This window comes from Nicotiana sylvestris, chromosome 5 (assembly GCF_000393655.2).
Source record: "Nicotiana sylvestris chromosome 5, ASM39365v2, whole genome shotgun sequence".
Classification (NCBI taxonomy): domain Eukaryota; kingdom Viridiplantae; phylum Streptophyta; class Magnoliopsida; order Solanales; family Solanaceae; genus Nicotiana; species Nicotiana sylvestris.
Window position 1 is genome coordinate 44,182,428 of NC_091061.1, and position 26,682 is coordinate 44,209,109.

General features: G+C 35.9%; 1 protein-coding gene across 3 annotated transcripts; it reads right to left on the reverse strand.

Annotated features, from left to right (window-relative positions):
• Positions 1–5,990: 5,990 nt before the first annotated feature.
• On the reverse strand, positions 5,991–24,850 carry LOC104216401 (dolichyl-diphosphooligosaccharide--protein glycosyltransferase subunit 2-like). Of its 3 annotated transcripts, XM_009766427.2 has the most exons (20): positions 24,756–24,850; positions 24,502–24,643; positions 23,112–23,304; positions 22,921–23,010; positions 22,587–22,649; positions 22,414–22,483; positions 21,820–21,884; positions 14,409–14,463; positions 12,657–12,784; positions 12,459–12,574; positions 12,221–12,290; positions 11,002–11,103; positions 10,787–10,876; positions 10,541–10,689; positions 9,749–9,860; positions 9,592–9,675; positions 9,090–9,170; positions 8,711–8,935; positions 7,673–7,795; positions 5,991–6,265 (listed from the first exon to the last, which is right to left on the reverse strand). In XM_009766427.2, the coding sequence occupies exons 1-20, from the start codon at positions 24,805–24,807 to the stop codon at positions 6,149–6,151; spliced, it is 2,127 nt and encodes a 708-aa protein (XP_009764729.1). In that variant the 5' UTR covers positions 24,808–24,850; the 3' UTR covers positions 5,991–6,148. The 3 variants fall into 3 exon arrangements, with proteins under 3 accessions (XP_009764729.1, XP_070030468.1, XP_070030469.1); XM_070174367.1 differs by lacking the exon at positions 24,756–24,850 and having other exon boundaries at positions 24,502–24,749; XM_070174368.1 differs by lacking the exons at positions 8,711–8,935; positions 9,090–9,170; positions 24,756–24,850 and having other exon boundaries at positions 24,502–24,749.
• Positions 24,851–26,682: the final 1,832 nt, after the last annotated feature.

Genomic DNA, 26,682 nt, shown 5'->3' on the forward strand with positions numbered 1-26,682 from the left:
CGACATGTCTAACCCGTTAGTTCTACAGATTCTTTAATGGTTTACAGTTTTACATTGAGATTAAACAGAAACAGTAGTCGACCTTGGCCTTGAGGTTGCCAGCTTGGGGCATTATTCTCTGAGTTAATTAAGCTATTCCAGCTTGTATAATAGAGCCCAAAAATTGATGTACCCCTTTTTGAAGATAAAATTTGGGGTATCCCTTCCCGGTAGATCAACGTCCAAAAGTGAAATACGTGAATTGGAGGAACAAACTCATTCCTACAAAAATCGAAAGGATTAACAATCTCAATCTTTCAAACTTAGATAAGTGTGCTTATTTGTATGGGGAGCTTCTAGTCGAGTTCACATATTCAATAATATGCATGTGATTCTATATATCAGTGAGTGTTGGAGGACTCCCCCCATTTAAAAAAACTATTACGTACAGCATGGCTAAGAGTGTGGTTTTCATGAAGTTTCAATATTTAGTTTTTTTTTTTTCTTGAATCAGAATGCAGGGAAACCCCTCTTGTCCAGTGGGAAATGAGCATTGGTTTGGTCATAATTCTTTTTGCCCTTGTTTTGGATCCTTCATAAGTTTCAAAATTCTTAAATCTAGAGACAGAGGGCTGCTTTTACTTAAAGCAGGATCGAGTTCATTATTAAATAGCTCCCGCAGCTACGGGTATACAAAGGAAACCGACAAGCCGCACCAATCCGATAATCCGAGTCAAACCGAGAAAAAAAAATCCAACTATGGTTTGGTGTTGGAAAAAAAAGCCCAACCATAATTGGTTTGGTTTGGTGTTAACTAAAGAAAGTCAAATCGAAACTAAACGAACCCGATATTACATATATAGAAATTTTAGATATATTTTATATATAAATATACTTATTGTGATGTAATTTATAAATATTTCTTAAAAGATTTCATAAGTTTATCTTTTAAGGTATTATTTCAATGTTGGACTTAGAACTTTTGAATGTTCCAATAAGTTTTATTGGTAAAAATTGCACAGCGCGCCCTATTTGGTCGCCACCATTTAACCTATACCCATTTTTTAAAAAAGTTTTAACTTGTACCCACTTTTTAAATAACTTCAGCCCCCTTTTTCCTCCTTCCCCTCCTCCTCAAAGTTTTATCTTTTCTTTTTTCAGAAGTAAGGTTCATCCCTATCTGCTTCTTCTTATTTCTCCGGTGAGTCCTATAAATTTTCAATTATTTTTTCCTTTTTGCCGACACCCTCAGCTGTAAAGGTTCTATCTTGGTTTTGCAACTTGAATTTTATGCACCTTGTGGTTGAAAATGAATTGAGTGGGAAGAGAATAGGAATATCTACTGTTAGCACTAACAAAATGAACTCTTGTCGTGCAGAATCTATTGGAATGAGGACTGGAGATGATTCTGAGCCACTGGTATGAAACGGTTCTACGTTGTTGGACTGTTTGAGATAAGTATATAAAGAAGAGAAGTTTCAAAGTTGTCTGTCGTACTTCAGCAAATAGCAGCAAATAAAATTAAAGTCACAGCTTTAAGTTACTTCGTGTGGGTAGTTACAAAACAAAAACTTTCGCTAGTTACAAAATAAAAACTTCAGTTCTAGAGCTGAAGTTCGCGAGTTACAAAAACAAAAATTTCAGTAATTACAAACAAAAACTTCAGCATAGAGAACAAAACTTCAGCTACTATGCTTAAGTTCAACAATTACAAACAAAAACTTCAGCACACTTGGCGTTTACTAGAATGCTGAAGTTTTGTGTGATTGTCTTTGCTACTTCAGCCCCGTATGCTGAAGTTATGCGAAAAAGTGGGTACGCTTGTAATTTTTTTTGTAAAGCGGGCACAAGTTAAAATGTGACCCAAAAAGCGGGTATAGATGCAAATGCCCCGTTTTATTGCCATTAACATTAGTAAATTAAATAGTACTAATAAAAGCCCAAACCAAAATCAAATCAATACTAATGCTAACAAAATACATTCAATTCAATACTACGAACGTGAATGTATTAAATATCTATTTTTTATTTTGTAATAATTTAGATAAAAATGCATAACCTATTTTTATTTTTTCTTTAGAGTTTTGTCATGTAATTAATACTCCCTTATTAGTCTGCTTATTTTAGCATAACTTAGTACTTTTAGATTATGTTTATTTTTGTTATGGCTTTTTAATTAGCAATATTTATATTACATATTTTATTGTCTTTATTGTTGAATATTTTAGGATAATGCCATGACATATCTCATATTTTGTATTATTTTCTTGAAAAATACTTTATATAGTTGTATCTTACTAGGACTAAAGAAATATTTTGAGCATAATTTATATGTTTTGCTCTACGAAGATTTTACCTGAAAAAACCCAAATAACCAGAAAATCCCGAGAAAACCCGAGAGTGAAAAACCCGAGTTTTATTGGTTTGGTTTGATCTTTAAATTTAATAACCCGATATAATTGATTTGATTTGGTAATTATAAAATCCGAACCAACCCGACCTATGTACACCCTACGTGGAGCTATCAATAAATGAGAATAGCACAATCCTGTAGTTTTTTCATTCAGTAATTTTGGGTTATGAACCCACTTGCCCAGCTTCATGAGATCCTTTTGCGTGCAATCGTCTAATAATCTCATATACCATAAGGATGCGAGGTTCCAATTTCTTTCCTCTTGTTCTTCCTAATAATGCTATTAAGTCCCATTTGCACAACTGGTTTCAGACTCGTAAAACCTTTGACATATCTTAACAACCTTGTACATGTAGAAGGTGACAAGGAAAACAATTTTTTCTTCTGTCGCAAAATAAACATTCAATTAGATAGAGATAGAGTTAGGCAATTTTTATGTGGAAGTAAAGGTCTGTTCTCTAGTTAGCCCTTCTGTCACATATGAAGAGAGAGAATCTAAACATCTTGTCACATATACTTACTTGTTTACAGGATATGAAGTATCAGGTTTGCTGTTATTTAGTAATATCGGGTACGAAGTATACATATACTCGATCCTCTTGTATATCAAAACAAATGAAGGATACATGTAAAATAACTAATTTCCAAGTCCAAGTCCAAAAATTGCTCGACTACATTACTGAAAACCCTGTCCTGATTGAAATGATAAACAACGCTATAATTCAATTCAGGCACTGAGCTTGTAAAAACTAAAGCAGCTGCAATGGGTCATCAACCTAATTAGATACTTCAAACGACGGAAGTCATTGGGTCATCAACCTAATAAGAAATCAGAGTTAGGGGTGTACATAGGTCGGGTTTGTTCGGATTTTATAATTACCAAACCAAATCAATTGTGTCGAGTTATTAAATTTAAAGACCAAACCAAACCAATAAAACTCGGGTTTTTCACTCTCGGTATTTCTCGGATTTTCTGGTTATTTGGGTTTTTTTCGGGGGTTTTTTCCGGTAAAATCTTCGTAGAACAAAACATATAAATTATGCTCAAAATATTTCTTTAGTCCTAGTAAGATACAACTATATAAAATATTTTTCAAGAAAATAATACAAAATATGAGATATGTCATGGCATTATCCTAAAATATTCAACAATAAAAAAAATAAAATATGTAATATAAATATTGCTAATTAAAAAGCCATAATAAAAATAAACATAATTTAAAAGTACTAAGTAATTTTAAAATAAGTAGACTAATAAGGGAGTATTAATTACATGGCTAAACACTAAAGAAAAAATAAAAATAGGTTATGCATTTTTATCTAAATTATTACAAAATAAAAAATAGATATTTAATATATTCTCGTCCGTAGTATTGAATTGAATGTATTTTGTTAGCATTAGTATTGATTTGATTTTGGTTTGGGCTTTTGTTAGTACTATTTAATTTACTAATGTTAATGGCAATAAAACGGGGCATTTGCATCTATACCCGCTTTTTGGGTCACGTTTTAACTTGTGCCCGCTTTGCAAAAACTACAAGCCTACCCACTTTTTCGCATAATTTCAGCATACGGGGCTGAAGTAGCAAAGGCAATCACGCAAAACTTCACCATTCTAGGAGACGCCAAGTGTGCTGAAATTTTTGTTTGTAATTGCTGAACTTAAGCATAGTAGTTGGAGTTTTGTTCTCTATTTGCTGAAGTTTTTGTTTGTAATTACTGAAGTTTTTGTTTTTGTAACTGGCGAACTTCTGCTCTAGAGCTGATGTTTTTGTTTTGTAACTGACAAACTTCAGCTCTAGAGCTGAAGTTTTTGTTTTGTAACTACCCACACGAAGTAACTTAAAGTTGTGGCTTTAATTTTATTTGCTGCTATTTGCTGAAGTACGACAGACAGCTTTGAAACTTCTCTTCTTTATATACTTATCTCAAGCAGTCCAACAACATAGAACCGTTTCACACCAGTGGCTCAGAATCATCTCCAGTCCTCATTCCAATAGATTCTGCACAATAAGAGTTCATTTTTGTTAGTGCTAACAGTAGATATTCCTATTCTCTTCCCACTCAATTCATTTTCAACCACAAGGTGCATAAAATTCAAGTTGCAAAACCAAGATAGAACCTTTACAGTTGAAGGTATCGGCGAAAAGGAAAAAATGATTGAAAATTTATAGGACTCACCGGAGAAATAAGAAGAAGCAGATAGGGATAAACCTTACTTCTGGAAAAAGAAAAGATAAAACTTGAGGAGGAGAAGGAGGAGGAGAAAGGGGGTTGACGTTGTTTAAAAAGTGAGTACAAAAAAACTTTTAAAAAAAATAGGTATATGTTAAATGGGGGCGACCAAATAGGGCGCCTCGTGCAATTTTTACCAATAAAACTTATTGGAACATTCAAAAATTCTAAGTTCAACATTGAAATAATACTTCAAAAGATAAAATTATGAAATCTTTTAAGAAATATTTATAAATTACATCACAATAAGTATATTTATATATAAAATAAATCTAAAATTTCTATATATGTAATGCCGGGTTGGTTTGGTTTCGGTTTGACTTTTTTTAGTTAACACCAAACCAAATCAATTATGGTTGGGTTTTTTTTTCCAACACCAAACCAAACCATAGTCGGGGGTTTTTCTCGGATTATCGGGTTGGTGCGATTTGTCGGTTTCGAGAGTCAATGGTATTTATTAATGTTTACCTATTATTGGATAAACCAATGACTTCTGTCGTTAGAAAGTGGTACTCTAGCCACCGAGTTATGTCATTTATCATCCAAAATGAAATCTATCCGGTCGATGAATGCAAACAACTCTACTTCATCATCCCAAGGAAAACCAAAAGATTGTTCTTCCATGATACCCGTTCGAAAGCTCTGATTATCTTAGTAAGTCCTCTCATTCCCGCTTCTTCGCCAATTAAAACAATATTCCTTTTAGTATTTTTAAAACAATCACTATCCTACCATTATGCATAAGTTTATAGTATTAGCGTTCTTATACCATATAACGTTATCTAATGGTTGATTCTCCCATAAAGTAATACTTTCGCTGCCTTTCTATCTTCTTGTTCGTGTGCGCGCGATAGTACCACATAGCATTAAAGTAATAACATAATTTGATACACAGATCATATGAATTATAATATATCCATCTATACTTTGATCGTTTGCCATTGTCTTAATTTGCATCTTCAAATGCTACAAGGCATGTGTTATCCACCCCTAACAAGGGGAAAAGACAATAGAAAGCAAAATAAACATATTTTTGTTCGATAAGTTACGTATTTGAAATGCCTGCCAACACTTTCCAGCAAATAGTTTCATAGCTCGAGGGATTGAAATATGACAGATGTTCTCTGAAAGCTTTCCTCTTTTGTAAAGACGACGTTGAATCATTTTTATCCCCGTAACCCTCCCTCCTAAAGGCCTACTCATTAGGTGAAGAGCTCATGAATTACACGAGAGAGATTGCCCAAAATTAAGAATAAGCGGTTAAATTTCATGATGTCAAATGAGAATTGCCCATAGGCCAACCACTCTTTACCTGTACCAAGAGAACGATAGGCACCTCAACATACTACTACTACTTGCAAGGTAAAACAGCAAAATTGAATTTTTCACCATCTGTGAACTAGAAATCCAATATAGTTGTATCATAAATAATTTTGTCCTACAAAAGATTGAAGATAGCTAGCCTCTTTCCCATGAACACTTTCCTCACATTTATAGGTTAACAAAATCAATCTATCTAAATCAGGCAGATTTCAACTTGGCAGATGTGGACGCCAGATGTGAAACGGTTCTGTGTCCTACGAATAGTAAGAAGATCCCCAAGAATCCAAGCGCTCTTAGTGTTTGGAACAGATTCCACTGCAAGCAGAGAGGCAAACAAATATGTTGAATTAGCACGCAAGACTATGTCTCTGTCTAACAAATAAATCTACATGCCGAATTTGAGCCTTTCACTGACTTATAAAGGCAGTGAACACCCAGCAAAATTCCCTAATTGTCAATTGCAAAAAGGTAAGGTACGCAAAGGAGCCTTATCCAGTTTTCTATCTCTGCCTCTGCTTAGGGGAGACTGACCTAGCTTTAATCTTACATGAGAAACACAGAATATAGAAGGCCATCCGAAATAAATTGTGTAGAATCAGGATTAACTAGTAGAAGAAATTTTATGGAAGTCAAACAAACTGGTGATTATGTGTGTTGAAAAAGGATAGCTACAGCCAAAGGCTTAAGATGCTTCCGCTATAGCTATAAATTTCAACAATCTAAAGTGGCAGTCCTGAGAAGGCAATACTTGTCACTTGTCAGTTGTCACCAGTGTCAGTGGGTGCAAAAGAACCAATATGATATTTAAGGTTATCTTTTGATTAATGCACTGAATCTTATATCAAATCATTTGAAGTGGCATAAAGTTCAAAGGAAGTTGAATGTCAAGCAACAGAACACCAGAATTAGAAGAAAAACATCGCTAAGTTAGATGCTTCTCAGTTAATTAATGCGTTTAGCAATTGAAGGGCGAAGTGCAGCAATAGCCACTTTTAAGCCCGCTATTTAAAATATATCCACAATTTACAATGTATTTAAAGATTAGCCAATTTACCGAACTTCAGGACTAAATAACCTGAATTTTGAAATTCAGGACTTAGTGTCCTCAATTTTTGAGCTGCTAATTTGAAATTCAGGACTAAGTGTCCTGAATTTCTGAACTATTAATTTAAAATTCAGGACATAAGATTCGAACTTCTGGACACAATTTTCGAACTTGGGATACGATGTCCTGAAGTTTGAGGTTTAAACTCTAGGACGCCGTGTCCTAAAGTTTGAACGAAATTGGCTAATCTTTAAATACATTGTAAATCGTGGATATATTTTAAACATGTTTAAAAGTGGCTACCTAGTGTGATTTCCACGCAATCAAAAAGAACATATTCTAAGACCTTGTTGAAGTCCTATAACTAATTTTGAGGATTGGCAAGGCTATCCTTTCAAAAACTGAATCACCAATGTTCTATCAACCAGTAAATAGAAACTCAACGAATGGGAGAGAAAAAGAAAGGGAACGACACCTATTCCCTTGCTATCTTACCGCCCCATGTTTGCTAAAACTAGAGAGAAAAAGAAATTAGACATAAATTCTTTTTAAATATCATAAGCCCTTACTCCCAACCACTACTAAAACTGGGTCGTTGTGACCAGAAGTGAAGCCGCTTTTGAAGGGAAAAAAACATAGTAATGACGTCGAGATAGCCACCAAAAAAAAAACCATACCTGCAACCAGAATAGAACATAAAGTGATAAAACAGCTGCAATGAGAAGGTGGAAAAGAATGGCAAACATTGCAGGCCCTGATGCTGTTGGGAAGTTCTTCAGGTTCACATGCAGCCTCAGAAGCTTCAAAAAAACATGAAAGCATGATAAATTGACCACAAGAAACAAAATCCAGTGCCGATGAAAGCTGCTTGTGCAACTTATTGCTGCTACAATGAGCAAAGTACCTCCTATTTCAACAAAGTATCAACTACCCATCACAAATTATAAGTTTTTCATAAATGTATTAATGCTGCGACTAATAGCACTGACGTCAGGTGCACCCAAGGATGTAGCCTAGTGGTCAATGAAGTGAGTTGAGAACCATGAGATCTCAAGTTCAAATTCCAGTGGAGGCAAAAACACTAGATGAACTATTTCCATCTATCCAAGCCTTGGTAGACAATGCTATCGGGTACATGTGCTGGTGGAAGGTAACAGGGTACCCTGTGACATTAGTCGAGATGCACGCAAGCTGGCCCGGATACCACAATAGGAAAAAAAACTAAACACAAAAGAGGCATTATAGACAAGAGAGAGGATGCTAAGCTCCACATTCAAGCCTGGGAAAACCAACTAATTGAAATCTATGTTGCTCGGACTCTCCGAAAATGTGGTCGGATACGTGTCGGATCCTCCAAAAGTAGTGCATTTTTGAAGGATCCGACACGGGTGCGGCTACATTTTGGAGAGTCCGCGCAACATAGATTGAAATAGAATCGATCATACAACAATTATCTCATTTTTTAATTAATGGTGTTGTCCTGGCCAACCTGCACATATTTCAACTAATCTACCGGGTAACTTTGTACGCCAAGATTTGGACAGTGGAAAGAAGTCATCTAACTTTTTTCACCTATATTAGGACTTAAACCCACAACTATTCTCCTCTACGCATATGATTTTTCTTTTAGAATGTAGGAAGGGAGGCGATACTACTATCATTACTTTTAACTTATTTAAAAAAAGAAAATCAACCATGAATTAGAGGAAACCTACCCCAACCAAAAATCCAAGGAATGGAAGAAGAACAAGGGCCAGAAAGGCATAAGAAAGGTCCCTAGGAGGTCTTTTCTCTGGAACCCTGAATACGTGAGCGATTTCTGCCTTGGGCCCAAACCTTGAGGAAGGATCAACAGCTTGAGGAGGTGGGCGAGCTGCCTTCTCTGGAGGCTCCGGAAAATCTAATTCAACAGAACCCAAGGGTTGCAAGAACGAGTTCTCCTGGAGGAAACAAAATGCCCAGCTCAAGATGCCAGATCAAATATTCATCAAAATACAGATGTCACAAGAATAAGTTTCTTTACTGCGTGTTTTTCCAAAAACTTGACCAAAAATGTGACACTGTAGCTTTAATGAAGGTAGAATCAGTACATACCATTACAGCATCTCCTACAGTAAGTTGAATGTCATATCTACCTGATAGATAGAAAAACTTTTCAACTAGTCCAAGGAAATCCTACAAGACAGAATGCCATTCAAGTATCCACTGGTTAGTGCTTTTAGAGATTACTAATATTGGAATTAGACAAGAGGGGTTGCTCTGATGGTAAGCAACCTCCACTTCCAACCAAGAGGTTGTGAGTTCGAGTCTCCCCAAGAGCAAGGTGGGAAGTTCTTGGAGGGAAGGATGCCGGGGGTCTATTTGGAAACAGCCTCTCTACCCCAGGGTAGGGGTAAGGTCTGCGTACACACTACCCTCTCCAGACCCCACTAAATGGGATTATACTGGGTTGTTGTTGTTGTTGTTGTTGTAATATTGGAATTAGAGGCAACTGCACATATTTCTTTCTTCTTGGAATTGGAGTTTTGAACTCACAAACACATCCACATTATGTTAAATGGGAGCAACAGAGTACAGAAACGATTTCAGAACTTACTAGTATTATTTCGAATTGTTTTCCAGAATTCCCCACCACAAAGATATGGTCCACCTTGCTCTCATGTCTCAACTTGAGGAAAGCCTGCAGACCAGATCTTAAGTCCACCAACTGTGGATGATAAAGAGTTATTCAATAGACAAGTCAGGCTCCCAACCTGGTGTGGCTTAAAAGAATGCCCAAGAGGAGAAGTTAATTGAAATGACAACCGTAGCTTTTGCAGATGGTTTGCTGATAGAGAGATGGCATTCTCCCCAGCGAAATCAAGTCTGTACGAAACACCCAAAGAAATGATAAACTATCAAAAAGTTCAAGTGATATGATAGGTAGCATCAAAATGAGGTGAAAGACAATCAAGCAAAACCAGACAAACTGTTGTATCCATAAACATGTATAAGTTGTCAATACACACTTGATGCTTGTGCCAAATTAACCTGGTAGTCGTAGGCAAAGAGTTGCCCATATGACAATCAATAGAAAACAATTAAGAAAATTTATTTCCTATAAAAAAAATTAGCAGTTGAATGTAATTAAAAAAAGACAGAAATGATATTCTGGCAAACAATGTGAGGTAGCAATAAAATGGTAAATTGATTTTACAGCCTACATGGATCCAGTTCAGCTGTCAGAAGTAAATTAAAGGCAACTAAGTACAGCAAGTAAAGTGAATCAAAACCTAGCCCATTCTTAAAAACTTTACAAAAGAAATATAGTAATGAAATAGTTTTAAAAACAAGAGGAAAAGAAAAAAGATATTTGTGTCTATGGTTCGTATTAAATATTCGCACTAGCACTTATCTGAACAGAAACAAGTTCACTATGACCATGATTATAAATAACTAATACATGCAAACAATAGGTCAAAAGACAGTCAATGACTAGAAAAGGAATGTAGTCTTCAAAAATATGTCATAAAGGAGATAAAAGGACAAGAAAGAAAAGGGCATACTTTTTCTGAGTTTCAGCATTTCCAATATCATTGTCAAGTACAGCAATCTCTGCATTATCAACTTTGATAGCTCCTGTAATATATATGGGCACTTTTGTTCTTCCTCCAGTGGCATAGATCGTTTTATGATCTGAATCATGAAGCAAAACCTACAATATCATCAAGAGCAATGCAAAGGTAAAATTGGGCAAATTTAAATCGACTTAGGAAGCAAATTTTGATTAGGTAAGAGAAGGAGATGCGTACCTCAAAAGAGAAAATGTAACTGCCAACATCAATATCTTTGGGCAAAGCATCTAAGTAATGTACAGCATTTTTATGGTCAAATTTGAGATCCTGTATCATGGGGAAAGACAAAATATTCACAAAGTTAAGGGAAAGTCGAGAGCTAAATCTACTTCAAAAGAAAATATTAACAGCTACATATGATGCACTAGATCACAAACAAAGCCACTTAGCACCTGATCAATAACAGAGGTATCCTTTGAGCCAGAGCTAAAAATCTGCTTGAGTTTGACTGTCAGAGAAGGTGCAGCAGAACCCAGAACAGTGTTTACGTTTACCTAGTTGGAAGAAAGATAACAGTCCATCAGTTTCAGATCTGCTGGCAAAACTTATTAGACTACTAAGATAACCGGATACATGATACAAGAAAGGATGCATCACATATCTCCTCACAGAAATCACCGTTTAAAAAGGCACACTTGATTCACGCTTAAGCGTAGAAACTAGTGGCTAAGCAAGCTGTGTGCTTTGTCTAGCTTATACAGCACTTTAGCGATGGCACTGAGGGGTGTGTCTAAGCAAAAACAAGTAAACCAACTGCTTTTTTGGAAAAAGAACTAGATCAATTTAAAAAGACACATGAGCTCTGCTTGATAAAGGCAGCATTACACACCAAAAACTCTAGTTTTTACATCTGAATTACAAACATATTTTCATCTTAGAAATTATCTTTTTTTATTTATAAAGCAAAGTTAATAGCTAAGCTAGATGTGTGCTTTGTCTAGCTTATACAGCACTTTAGCGATGGCACTGAGGGGTGTGTCTAAGCAAAAACAAGTAAACCAACTGCTTTTTTGGAAAAAGAACTAGATTAATTTAAAAAGACACATGAGCTCTGCTTGAGAAAGGCAGCATTACACACCAAAAAATCTAGTTTTTACATCTGATTTACAAATATTTTTTCATCTTAGAAATTATCTTATTTTATTTATAAAGCAAAGTTAATATGGTATTAGACGTGAATCCCATAGTTTTAACTTGATGTACTTATTAGCAGTATTTCACTTCCTCCACCCTTATAGTTGGCTTTTCTTTTTCAGTTATTGTATGTTTTTTCTTTATGATTAGTTGCACTTTGCTTAAAACAGCATCAGATTTGGATGCTTTTCGCTTTTCTGTGGTTTGCCGAAGACCAATTCTCATGCTGAGCATACTCTGTCCAGATCTTATTCTTGTAAATCTCTACATCTCAAGTTATCACTAAAGAAACACCCAAAACTGGAAATAGAGTCTCAAAGATTTCATGGTCTAAACCCGAAGCGTACACATTACCCTCCCCAGACCCCACGGTGTGGGATAATACTGAATATGTTGTTGTTGTTGTGTAAACCCGAAGCATCACACTGAATGGTAATGTAGTCAGAACTCAAGAGAATGATATCAAAAGCGACACACCTTAAGCTGGTTCTTTCTAGTCAATGAGAGCACACTGGCCGGGAGTGATAAAACCAATGGAATGGAGACTCTGCATTGAAAAGAAATGCTTGATATGTAAGTAATGAAATGGCGCTAGACTGCTTGCTGAAAAGATGCTTCATCTGAAGTTACCAGCAAAAACACAACACTTAACAGAAATGAACAAATGCCAAAAAAAGTCAGAAAAAGGGAACATGGAGTATATTTGCAACCTCACCTATTGTTTTCTAAGGAAGCCAATGCATCAATTTGATAATACAAGTCCTTTGCATTTCCAGGAACTCCAGCACCAAGGAGAAACCTTGCTAAACCTAGAATTTTGTCACCTGGAAGCTGCACATTATAAGGAAAATATTATAAAAAAACGACTGTCATAATACTGGAGAAACAAATGCCACGTACTACACAGACATACATTTAATTTTTCAGCAGACACTGCGGCAAAAGCTGTAATCCCACGCACTACAGCAGACGAAGCTGAGAGGGGACCCTGATGTCCATGAGCATCAACAAGTTTTTCATCAAAGTAATAGGCCCCATCATCTGTAATATGATATAACAATAATATATTTGTTTCAGAATGACCTCATGTACCGTTGTCTGACTAGATAATCCACAGAATCAGCTGTAAGTAGGCTAAAAGTGAACCATTTGTTCATGAGCTACCTCTTCAACTGATTAGCCCCTCAGAAAAATACAGAACGGTGTGATAAAGAATCAGTAAATGTGTCAAAGACCAAGTGTATAAGAAGTTCATAATGACAAAAGGTGACATGGTTTTAAACAATCAAATCGCATTCCCTTTTGTCTATTAAACCATTGCCCAAGAAAATATATTTAGCTTTCCGTCTTTCGAAACCAGCTCATGAACCTCCGTTTTTTCCCAAGTCAGGACTAAAGACATGCAAATTTTGTTTATGCATGAATCATCTCTTCACAATAAGAAGACACAACAGAGCTCTTCGTAAGCTTCTCTTCATCAATTGATTGACTAAAATAGGGGTCATCTTGTTATTGGGACTAGAAAAATAAGACTGTATAAACTTTGGGATTATTTTATAGTGTGTTTGGTTGGCATTTCCATTTCCGGTATAAGTAATATCGATAGCTTTATACTTCAATTTAGACATTATTTTATAGCGAATCCAACATGGGAAAACATAAAAAGGAATTAGCTTTCCTTGTAAAAGACATATAAGATATAAAAGACAAATCTACCCTTACTTTCATTTTTCTATTTTTTAATTTATTTACTTTAAAAGTAAAAAGTAAAATTGCAAAAAAAAAAAAAACTTTAAGATCAAACACATGTTTTAAATTATACAATGTATATTCCTTTTTTAATGCGATGAACCAAACCTCCCCCAAAAAAGCATATGTACTATATATCCAATTATTATAATCCCAGTATTATATACCCTACATAACTTTGTCCATGAACCAAACAGCCCCTGAATTTAATAATGGACCATTCTCATAAAGATGCTAGGTTCACACATAACATGAAAAGGTGAGTACCTTAAATATCTTAAAACATATACACATTGTCATTAATTGAAAATGACTGCAAAACTTTCTGAATTCAAATTACTGAGGAAACATAAACAAGGCCCAAGGGCACCATAACATCTTGCACTTTTGTACTTTGCTAAAGCACTTCCACTTGAATCATAGGTATTTGACAAACCACAAGTTAACCCTACCCAACTTTTACTTTTCTGACGCTTATATTAATAAACTATACACAACGGCTTAAGCTAGTACATTTCTTTTTTACTAAGGATATGAAGAAAGTGAAACAATAAAAAAAAAATTAACATTCATCTTGATCATCTAATCTGACAACCAATCACAAAATCCATATTTATACTTGTATGGATTAGATTTTCTTATATGGACTAGATATTTTTATTGGCGTGAGATATGTTAAAGCTGAATGCAAATGCTATACTTTCTTACATTCTCTATGCAATGGCATGGAGACCCTTTATTTGCAATATCTAATAGTTGGCTAGGTATATGTCGCAAAGAACATTTGAGTAAATCATCGTAAGTTTCATTTATTAGAGCAGGAGAAACTTTTGGCATTTCTGTTATCAACTGCCACTCCCACCAGCTCACAAAAACAATAAAAAGAAACGAGGAAAGAAACAAAAGAGGTGCATACCAAATTTCTCCAGACCATCGAAAAGCTTTGATATATTATCTTTCACCATGCTAATCTGCCAATGCAGATAAATATGAGGTAGAATACAAATTATCTAAAAAAACATTACGCAAAATAATGTACGAGAATAAACAAAATTCAGAAAACTAATTGTGTTGTGCATAACTACAACTACTTAGCATGCAAGAACTTTAGCATATAACATGACATAATGGCCAAACTCAGCACAGCCTAGACACACAGCCACAAGCAACTTCAAATGAAGTAACACAAAATGTTGGTCTTTTTATTTTTTGATAAGTGACACACAATGACTTTGATGTCCGCTTTATCTCCTGAACACACTTCGAATCTAAGAAATAGATACTTATTTCCTCATCCTTTTTTTAAAGAACTAAAAAGAAAACAAAATTGAAATAATAAAAAAGATACAGATCTCACTACCAAATGAGATGAATAAAAAAGTTCTTAATCCGTTTAGACACCTCTTTACACCTGCAGCTTTTATAAACCCGAAGGATAAGGAAGGCCCCCCAAGATGGTTTTTCTTAGTCATCGAATCTCGAACATGTAAACTTGTTAAAAAATGAAATTGGGTCTAACTCTACCAGAAACACTAGCGCAAAAGGTGAGACTAAATGAAGAGACAATAACACATTCCCTCAACCTTTTGACCAACCCCCCACCCCGCACCCCCCACCCCCCACACGGTCATCCAGGATTGGATATATGGAGCATGGACAATATAATATGGGAGCCTCACATTGAGTGAACTCTAAGAATTGGAATAGCTCTGACTCTAATACCATGTTAAGAAAATGAAGTTGGGCCTAAAAACCCAAAAGCTAGCTCATTAGGTGAAGATTGCGAAGATCACATAAAGACAATAACCCATTCCCTCCACCAACGTGGGACACTTAACAAACTTAAACTCACATTTAGTGACACAAATATAGCTATGAATGAAATACATCCAAGTATAACCCATTTTAGTAATAATTGTAGTAATAGGCTAATAGCTGTCACTTGTCAGCCATGTGACATTTAATGCATTTCTTCTTGATGCTCGTATCAGGGTAGGCTGCATACATTACACCTTTAGGGGTGCAGCCCTTCCCCGAACCCTGCGTGAATGCAGGATGTTTCGTGCACCGGGCTACCCTAAGTCTAAATGATTTCATTAATATTGCACCTAGTCAGTGCCATTGAACAAAAAGCATGGATCTATTAGGAGGACTTGAGAGTGAAATTAAAAGTAAAGTGTTTTACTTGTTGTTATTAGTAGGGGAAAAGGGAAGTGTAACCACATTTGAACAAGGCATCAAATCTTGCTTTCTTCGCCATGTCAGCTGGTTTATACTGTGTTTAAATGAGTTTCTTTAGTCCAGTTTGAAGTAAATTGCACTTGTTCTTGATGTTGTTGCACATGATATGTGATTATTCGGAATCCATATTTGCTTGATGCTTCAAATGACTTATTGGTGTGTGATGAATAGTAACAAGGTTCTATTGTTTTTGGAAAGAAATGCCGCAAGAGAAGGAAACTTGTCAACTAAAGAAATCAGTATCGGGCATGGAAAAAGATTACTGAAGGCGTTAGGGTAAAAAGAACAACATAGTGGCATGAAAGAGCAGAAAGAAAGGAACAAAGTTCAGAGACATATAGCGCCTAGGTGCGAAGATATTGAGAGGCTTAGGGCCTATCCTCTGTAGCATGTGGCAATGTAGCGCTTCAGCTCTATCCCATGTCCCATTATTAACAAAATTGTCATTCATCCGCATACTTAAAGAATTCTTCACTATTAGATCAAGGGTTTCAAACTTTAGGCAAGAAATTGAACAGAGAAAGTTCTTGAACAGTTGCTTCTCGAAGAGTGTTTTCTTCCACTTCCTCGGATGTTAATGAATATTCTTGGTATTTTTTGATGAAAAAATACAAATAATATTCATTAACATTCTTGGTATTTTTTTTCATCAAAAAATACCAAGAATTTTTTCAAGTTTAGTGGTGAACTTAAATATTTCAACATGTATTTTAATTTAACTGCACATTTATTGCTTCATATTAGGCTATAAAGGAAGCAAATACACTTGGACTAATAAAAGGCACAGTAACAAAACCTCTCTAATCCTGGAGAGAATAAATAGGTGCTTCGCAAATGAAGGACGGATTGAACAGTACCCAGAAGCTAGTGTACTGCACCTTCCTAGGACCCACTCAGATCATTGTCCTTTACAAATTAGCTTGATAGGGCCTCCAAACAACAAACCATCAAGGCCCTTCAAGTTTGAGTCAATGTGGGCTAGCTACCCGTCATTCCTTAACATCATCAATAGGGCCTTCTCAGACCATTCCACCCTTCTTCAATCTACTGAAAGCTTCAAAGCTTCAAGACTCTGGTCACCAAGTGGAACCAGGAAGTCTTTGGAAACATTTTCCATCTAAAGAGGAGAATCCTAGCAAGGATCTCTGGAATCCAGAGATCTCCTAGCTACCAATTCCGCAGTTACCTGTTACACCTTGAAACAAACTTAAATGCTGAACTGAACCTAATCCTCAAAAATGAAGAAGACTTCTGGAAACTCAAGTCTAGGATAAACTGGCTAAATGAGGGTGATGCTAGCACTAGACTCTTTCACACCTCCACCCTCAATAGGAGAAGGAGGAACAGAATCATCTCTTATAAAGAGGAGAATGGAAACTGGCTTCATGACCAGAATGACATTCATACAACAATTGTGGGCTTCTTCACTGATCTATACACCACATCCCACACTAAAGCCCCTTGGGCTTCCACAAGCCACTCCACCATGTGACCCATTCTATCTGAAAGCCAAAGAGCTTTTATGGACAAACCTCTTGATGTTAGTGAGATTAAAAGCGCAATTTTCTCCCCTAAACCCTTCAAATCTCCTGGCCCTGATGGCCTCCACCCCTTCTTCTACCAGAAGTATTGGGACATAGTAGAGGACTATGTCACAAACTTCTGTCAAAAATGCTTCTCTACAAGCTCTATGGATAGCACCATGAACCATACTCTCTTGTGCCTAATTCCTAAATGCCCCCAAGCTTCAATGCTAAAAAATTTTAGGCCAATAGGACTTTATAACACCATCTACAAGTCAGTCACAAAAATCATTGTGAATAGGATAAAACCTATTCTGCCCCATATCATTAGGCCAAGCCAAGCAAGCTTCCTTTCTAATAAGAGAGTCTGTGATAATGCCATCATTGTCCAAGAATATATCACTCACTTCAGGAAAATGAGGGGGAAAAGTGGCAACATGATCCTAAAAATAGACCTAGAAAAGGCCTTTGATAGGCTAGAATGGTCCTTTATTAGAGACACTCTAGCTGCTTTCAATTTTCCCCAAGGCTTATCTAAGCTCATCATGTCCTGTATCAGTTCATCACCCATTTCCATCCTTGTCAATGGGAAAAAACAGAGTCTTTCAAACCTTCAAGCATTAGGCAGGGAGACCCTATGTCTCCCTACCTATTCATTATGTGCATGAAAGACTATCAAGATCTATTGATAGGGCAGTCCTACATGACCAATGGCACCCCATAAGTATAAGTAGGTCTGGCCCAAAAATTTCCCACCTCTTCTTTGCCGATGACCTAACCCTCTTTGCTAAAGCCAATGAAAGGAACTGCAATACCATTCTTTCAATATTGCAGAACTTCAATGAGCAGTCAGGACAGAAAATCAATCTCACCAAATCAAGAGTCATGTTTTCTTCAAACATTCCACAAGATGCCATACAGAGCCTCTCCAACTATTTGTCCATCAAGCACACAACATCCTTTGGGAAATACCTTGGATTCCCCATCATCCACAAAAAACAAACATCTGTAGACTTTCAATTCATCATTGATAACATGCAATCCAAGCTGGTTGGTTGGAAAACTAAATGTCTCAACATGGCTGGGAGAACAGTCCTGGCTAAAACTTCTTTGAACAACATTCCAAGCCATGTTATGCAATACATCAAACTGCCCACTAGATTTACCAATCAGATTGATAAAATACAAAGAAACTTTCTTTGGGGCACCACCCCCGAAAGAAAGAAGTTATATCTGATCAAGTGGGAGGTGGTCACTAAGACCAAGGCTGAGGGGGGGCTAGGACTCCAAAAGGCTAGTATCAAGAACAAAGCTTCCCTCACAAATCTTGCATGGAGGTTCTATAAGAATACCAATAGTCTATGGGCTAGGGTTCTAATTCACAAACATTGCAACATGTCTAATAATGCTAGGTCAGTTAGGGCCTCTAGATACCCTAGACGCCCAAAATCTCCCATCTGGCAGGGCATCCTAAAGGGCTGGGAAATATGCAATAAAGCAAGCAGATGGGTAGTCCACAAAGGAAATAGGGTCAGTTTCTTAAATGATACATGGATCCCTAATCAGCCAGCAATAAGACAGATGATTGAGGGCCCATTAATCCAAAATGACCTAGATGATAAGGTTAGCTCAATCCACAACCTGGGCAATTGGGACACATCAGCTTTGTCCATCACCCTACCTCCAAGTATTATGAACCTGTTGAACTCTGTGTTCATTCCCCCTGTTACAACTAAGGATGACAACTTTATATGGGATTTGACTCCTAATGGCCAGTTCTCAAATAGTTCTGCTTACTCATTCCTAAGCAGAGCTGACACCAGCCTCTATTCTGGTGAGGAAGGCTCCTTCAATTGGATCTGGAAGCTACAAGCCCCCAACAAAATCAAGCACTTCATCTGGCTCCTCACCCATAAAAGGCTCCCAACTAGGAGCTTCCTCCACTCTATAGGGATCAACTGTGTCCCACAATGTCCTTACTGTAACAATGGACAGGAAACCATTGCCCATATTTTCTTTGAATGTCCTAATGTTGTCCATTTCTGGAATGAAATTCTATCAAAATCTTCAAGGAATGGCTCACATAATGCTCCAGTTTTCAATGGCCATCAGTGGAAATCAACATGGAAATCTATCAAAAATGTCCCTTTCAACAACTATATCCTTTGGGACAATCTCATTCCCTTTTGTTTGTGGCACATTTGGTTAACCAGAAACAACAATTTATTGAACAACAAAAAGGAACAGATCAATGCCACAAACACAGTCTCTAAAGCCAGTGGCGAAGCCACATATCGATAAGGGCGTCGAAAAATTGCATTGTTTACATAGGTAAAATATTACATTTTAAAAGTATGTAACACATATTGAACACCCTTTGTCGGAATTTTTTCCACTTCTTTTAAATTTGAACATCCTTGGAGAAATTCCTAGCTTCGCCACTGTCTAAAGCAGCTGAATACCTTATGCTCACAAAGAATGACTCAACAAAGGCAACACATCAGATCTTGTTAAAATGGGAACCCCCAACCAGAGGTTTTTACAAACTGAATACAGATGGAGCAGCAAGGGGAAACCCAGGAATAAGAGGGGTAGGAGGAGTATTCATGAACCACAATGGCGACTGGATATTGGGTTACATGGACAATATCCCCCACACAACAAACACTAGGGCAGAAGTACAGGCCCTCATACGGGGTCTGCAGCTAGCAGAGCAAAACAACTTGGCTCCATGGGAAATAAACATTGATTCAGCTGAAACAATCAATATGCTTTTGAATGGAAGTCTGATTTATGATCCTCTAATTTGTGAATGCAGGTCAATCATCCAAAGGATGGACAGCGTGGTAGTGAGGCACATCTACCGGGAGCAGAACAAAGTAGCCGATGCATTGGCCAAGGAAGCAGCAAAGGAAATATTTTTGAACAAGTCTAAGATATTACCAGTTCCTCCGATGTTTGCCAATGATGTATTTTGGGCAAACATCCTAGGAACTGAACTAGTTAGATCTTTTGTGGGTTGTAACTTAAACACAATCATACATAACATTACAACTGTGGGGTTGCTTCGATACCCCAGCAATGCTCCTGATGTAGTTCCTTTTGTTAACTAGCATATAAATACTATATCCTTTTTAACCAAAAAAAAAATTCAAACGCCGATAAAGTAGGAGGATTACGGTAGGCTGGCAGCCAACATAAAACTAGCTAGAGATTTATACATTTAGAAAATATTCAGAACTACAAATAATTGTTATTTGTATTTGCATAATACTTGGCATGAGATGAGTTTAAATGGAGTAATGTAGTTGGTGAGGATTCATATAGCCAACTCAACTTGTTTGGGACTGAAGCATAATTGTTAGTGTTATTGCTGTTTTTCTTTTTGTTTCTAGCTTTATATTCAATAAATATGGGTTAGTTATTCAATCTTGTACTTATTTATTTAACTGATTGGCCTGCAATTAGATCTTACAATGAACTTGGAAAAGGGAGATTAAAATTAAACTTAAAGATTGAATAGCAAAGAATCATGACAACTAGATAATAAGCGTGTTTGATTTGTGTTAAGAATAAGACATGCCAACTCATATTATGTAAATCAAAAATTTGAACATGAAAACAGAACATCTTAATCAACGCCATTTGCATAAGAATATGGAGAATAGGTTAAGGGAGATAGGATTGTAGACAAGGAAGATACATGCAAGTAAATTACTGACCAGGGTTAATAACCAAGTCCATTAAAATCAAGTGTAGGAGATGCAATAGATTAATGAAATGTTCTCGATCAAATTAGATTAATGAAATGTTCAGGAAAATCATAATTCCATGCCTTGATCCACTAATTTACGTAGCATTATCATTAATAGACATCAGTTAATTGGCAGTTACATTAATAATGTAGTCTACACAATAAAATTGTATCAGTCTTGGTACTTAACAACCTTTGGTGCCAATTCTTCATTGGAACGATACTCAACTCCCTTAAATATTACTTGTTACATCATTTCTACTTGCATGTGTATTGGCCAGCAACATGTGCAGTAAGTGTGTAATATGTGTAATATTAAAGGCAGACAATCTTTGAAGGATTAGACGAATAATTGTGACTTAGTCCTGCTTGTCTAACGAGCCCAGAGAGGAGAAAGATCACCTATTATTACATGGTACTCTTACATCACAACTATGGACCATGGGTTAAGTAGGAAGTTCTAACAATTGTCCCCCAATAAAAAAACAGTAACTTGGAGGACAACACCACTATGGCCTTTTTTTGCTTATTTGCAACGAAAGAAATAGATATCTATGCATTAGGAGTGTCAAAGAATGGCCAGTGAATTGTACTTGTAAAAGAAACCGATATAGGAAATTATCAACAAAAAGAATCCAATATAGCCACATTTTGAAGGCATAAACATCAAGAGGTGAATGCAATAATCTGATGGGATCTCCATGAAATGCAAGCACAATAAAACGTGAATAGCAAACCAAAATCCGTCTTACGATGACTGTAGTATGAATTAAAATCCTCAAGGATGACAGAGGACAAATAGGACTCACCAAAGATTGATCAATCTCAGAAGAAGCTAATGAAATGATACCAGCCAGGCTCTCAAGTGCAATTCCTGTAAAAAGTGTTTTATCAGGAAAATGTAAACAATTTCCCGTGGTTTTAGATAATGTGTTCTATCAGGAAATGATACCACTCAGACTCTCAAGTGAACTAAAAAGTGTTCTTAATATGGTTTGACTTCAAAGTTAATCAAAAACCTGAAAACAATTTACTTCATCAAAAAAAAATGAAAACAATTTCAGGTGATTTTAGAAAAACAGTTCTACTTTTTTGATTACCTTTACGAGTGGTTTTCAGAAAACAAAAGCTATTTTTTTTTGTTTCCACAACATATAAACTTTGGGAACCTTAAAACAAGATTAACCTAAAATCACATCTAGTTGCCTCAATTTAACCAAAAAAAAAACAATTTCAAAAAATATTTCCAGAAACGCTGCCTAAATACTTAAGAACCTTAAGGAGTAGTATTACAGAGAGTTGGCTCTTCTTCTTTTTTTTTTTTTTTTATAAGTATGCAGAGACTTGGCTCTTCTAACATAAGAAAAAAGATATAACTTCATCTACTCTACGAGAGTAATTGCCTGCAGCGTAAGTGCTAGACTCGGGATTGCTGGAGCTATAGCGCCACCTTCCATCACTTTGGCTGAAAGCCTGTCAAGAATTTCAAATGTCATGCCAAACACCCCATAAAGACAACGAAAAGTAAAAACTCCAGTTATAGTACAAATGCTAAATGCCAAACATAAAATGGAACCTTTATGGCGCGGAAAACTGAATCAGCACTTTCAAGATGTACCTCCACGATAGAACTTAGACCCTACAGAATTAATTATGGCATGTAAGAAACATAGAAATCACTCCTGACTAAATACAATGTCCTTATGAAGCACACAGAATAAATAAGCAGATCATGATATCTACAGATGTTATCAATTCTTAGCAAAAGGAAGAGCTATATATAGATGCTTCTGTTTTCCTATTTCCGTTTTCTTTTTTTTTCCTGTGAGGTGTTTGAGGGGGCAGGAGAGGGTATCAGTTCCAATAGATAGAGTAGAAAAGAAAACAAGAGGCATTTCCCAATACATTACCTTGATAAGAACTAAACTTCCAACTGAGTAGTAGTAGTCAAGAAGTGAGCTGGCACTGTTCACAGCATCCTTAAGTCTTGGGGCTATGCCCTTGAGAGAGACAAAGCAAGAGAAGCAAAAGAAAAGTGAATATATGCATTTAAACTTGTATCAATCAGTATACTGGAAAAGTTCATCAAGTTTAGACATACTGCTAATGCTTTCTTGTTAAGCTCGCATTTCAGTATCCCATTGACTCTTAATGCCTGGAACAAATCTTTCAATGCTGAAGAAGAAGATGAAAGAGTGTCCACCACTGATGCACATGTAGAAGCCCTTATGTCAGCCTGTTTTTCAATTCCAAGAACCTCGAATGTCCTTAAGGCTTCGTATGTTTCTTCTAGACTGGAGAGGTCACAGAAGCAACATTCAGACATGCACCATTCAAGTTTCAAGAGCACACAGTAACGCTAGCAAAAGAAGTTGCATAATGTAAGGAAACTGAGGGATTTCCCATTGAGTGCCATGAATGTTCTTCTTTCCAGTAGGTGAATGTCAACTAAATGTTAAGAAAGAGTGTAGAATGCACAAAAGATATGTTCATCCGAAGCTCCTACAGATTCCGATAACAGCCTTTCCTAAAATGGCCAAACATAATTTTCCATTCTCCTTATTTCTTGTTAAGGAGCATTTTGCACAAAGACTTTCCAAATGAATACCCAGAGCTAATTTCCGACTCCCAAGAAACAGGTGAAGGAAGAATCAAATCAACAATGGGTTTCAATGATATTACTGCCAAAAGGATAACAAAAACAATAACTAGTCTCAGTCCCAAACAAGCTGGAATAAGGTTATATGAATCCTTACTGACCATGTTACTCTATTTAAACTCATTTTGTGCCACTATTATGCAAAATACAAATAAAAGGTATCTGAAGTCTTGTATATAATACTGCCAAAAGGGTAGAGTGTCCTAAATCCATCTAGACAGTAGCATCCATCAGGTCCATATAGAAATGAGACATGACCCAAACATTACAACTATACATCCAATGGTGTATTTACCAAAGACGAGTACACAGAATTCTGCACGCAATCAGCGGATGAAAGGATATTAAGGACTCATATAGCCAACCCGAACTGGTTGGGATTGAGGTGTAGTTTTTTTGTTGCGCTTACTAAATAGGAAATATGGTGTTATAATGTGCAAAATATTTTCAGAGACAGATTGGGACGCAAACATAGCTTTCCCTCAGCCCTGATAAAGGAGAAGGGTTGAGGGCCAACATAAATATAATTTAAATTAGAGTTCAACTTATATACATCATAAGTGTAAGGAATTTTTACACCATCAGGTTTCTAGCAAGTGACCCGTCTTATTTTCAAGATTATAAATCTCACATTCTAAGAAAACTTACCTATAGATATTATTTGGTTGACTTAATAGTGTAAAAAATCATTTACACTGATAGTATATATATAACTTAAAAGCATCAAATTATAGGATTCACGTAGCTGATCTCAACTTGTTTAGGATTAAGGAATAGTTGATTGACTGATTGAGAGAAAGAAGGGTTTTAGTGAGGGTTTAATTAAGCAAACCTAGAAAAAGATCCATGAGTTGGAGTAAACAACTCCAATGCAGCAGATCGGTGAGAATCGGAGATAGGTTTGAAGGTAGCAGCTTCACAGATCAATGCGGACAATGCCAGTAGTACCACAAATCCTAATACTTTTGCCATTCCTGTAGAGAAACAATCAAATACGAAAAAGGAAATGAAGATAAAATTGTTAGCAAATAACAACATAGGACGTATCGAAATGGAAGTGAAAGGAGAGAGATCTTCGAGAGTTACTCGTAATGCGGTGGGAGGGAGGTGAGTTTGCCCAAAGTGGAGTGTGAATCATATGCAGAAATATTTGGTGCCATATTCCAAATATGCCCACTCTGTTTTTGTTATTGCCCAACTACTCCTCGCTGGAGTCTCGGGTGGCTCATTAATAGACCAAGCATGTGCTTAATATACGATGTACATCATGCCCCTATAATTTATTATTTAAGAAAATAATATTTCTAAATTTTTTATGTGTAAATAGACAGTTTTACGTGTAAAAGTAAATTTCACATATATAAAAAAAAAGATAAGGTCATAAAACTAAAAACAAGTTTATAAGAAGTCACAAAACCAATTTTTTTTTCCTCCACACAAAACCAATTGACTCACATATTTTGTCCTACTATTTTTAGTTAGGATTTATTTAAGTTATATACTCTAATTGTATAAACATTTATAATATTACTATAGTTAAATTGTAAATAATATGTTAGTTACAATATTTGTCAGCTTACCAACTAATTATTATCATAAAAATTATTTGTAATTATTTCAAAAGTTATGACTTGATAGTATAAATGTATACTCGGTGTATATAACTTATATGCCACATAACTTCGGTCACCCAACAATCCTCAAAGCAAGTGGAGCAATTAAAACTAGAAAAAAAAGTGTATAAATTGTATTATGTAGTTATTTGAAAAGGTCAATATACACTTTAATTTTACGGACGACCTATTATCCATGTATTCTTACTTGAAGTGGAATTAATATCCCTTGTAATATACAGAATCGGAAGAATGATATATGGTATAAATCGCATGGCCCACATGGGAAATTCTTGTAATTTTTATTTCTTTTTGTCCCTTTTTTAACCCATGGACGAATATTTTTCCCGTCCCTTTTATTTATCATTACACCATCATGTATCTTGATTTGGGTGGCAATAGCTTCATTGAAGATATTCCATCGGTAATCGAGAGCTTGTATTTTTGTTCGAATTTATTTAATGGAAAGTCTCCCTGCAGCTTTTTTTCATACATAATATTGACCGAAAGAAAATCAAAGTTTTAACTTCATCAAAGATTAGGCTTAGAATTTTGGTTCAGAGGACACTTAACTCTGATCTCTAGCTTTTTTCTAGGATTATTGTGGAGACTTTAAATTACGGTCAAAATTTCAAATAGTCATGCGTCCTTTTATTTTACAAGTGTTCTATCTATTACCGAGTGGCCTAAGAAATCTATTATTTGGCTTCTTGCTTGCAACCTTAAAGCCAAGTGTTTAAGGGTTTTGACAACTGGCTATGCAAATGTTATTATTAATCTGTATTACTATAATATAATATTACGAAACGGTACATTTCTGTAACATAAAACAGAAACAAGAAAAACAGAAATAAGGCAGAAACTAGAGATTGTCAGAAATCAGAATCAGAAAATAATTTTCAGAATGAAATCGAGCCCACTGAATGTATAGTGTATCCTTGAGGAAATTATTCCCCTCAAGTGCCGAGGTGTTGGAATATTATCCTCCCTAGATAAAACAACTTAACTCACTAGAGTATTGGTAACAAAAACGCCGCTAAACAGTGAACCACTTAATGGCTATAAATTAGATTGGAATTTATTTGTGCAGAATAAGGAGAAGAAGTTTAGAAAATTTCGTAAGAAAAAATTCTGGGATCAAGGTATATTTATAGCCATTTTCTAGCACTATTTCTGAAAAGTTTACAACCTTTCAGAACCAACCATGGCTGTTAGAACAGGTGGGAACGTTTTCGGGAAAAAAATTTAAAATAATCTAGGGAAAAAACGGACAAGGTCGCGTCGGGCGCGGGTCCTGGGTTATCCCGGGTTGATATTATGATAATTAATTTAATTAATTAATTAATTGAAAGAAATTTTGTCCAAAAAGATTAATCAATCGATCGATCTTTGACCGAATC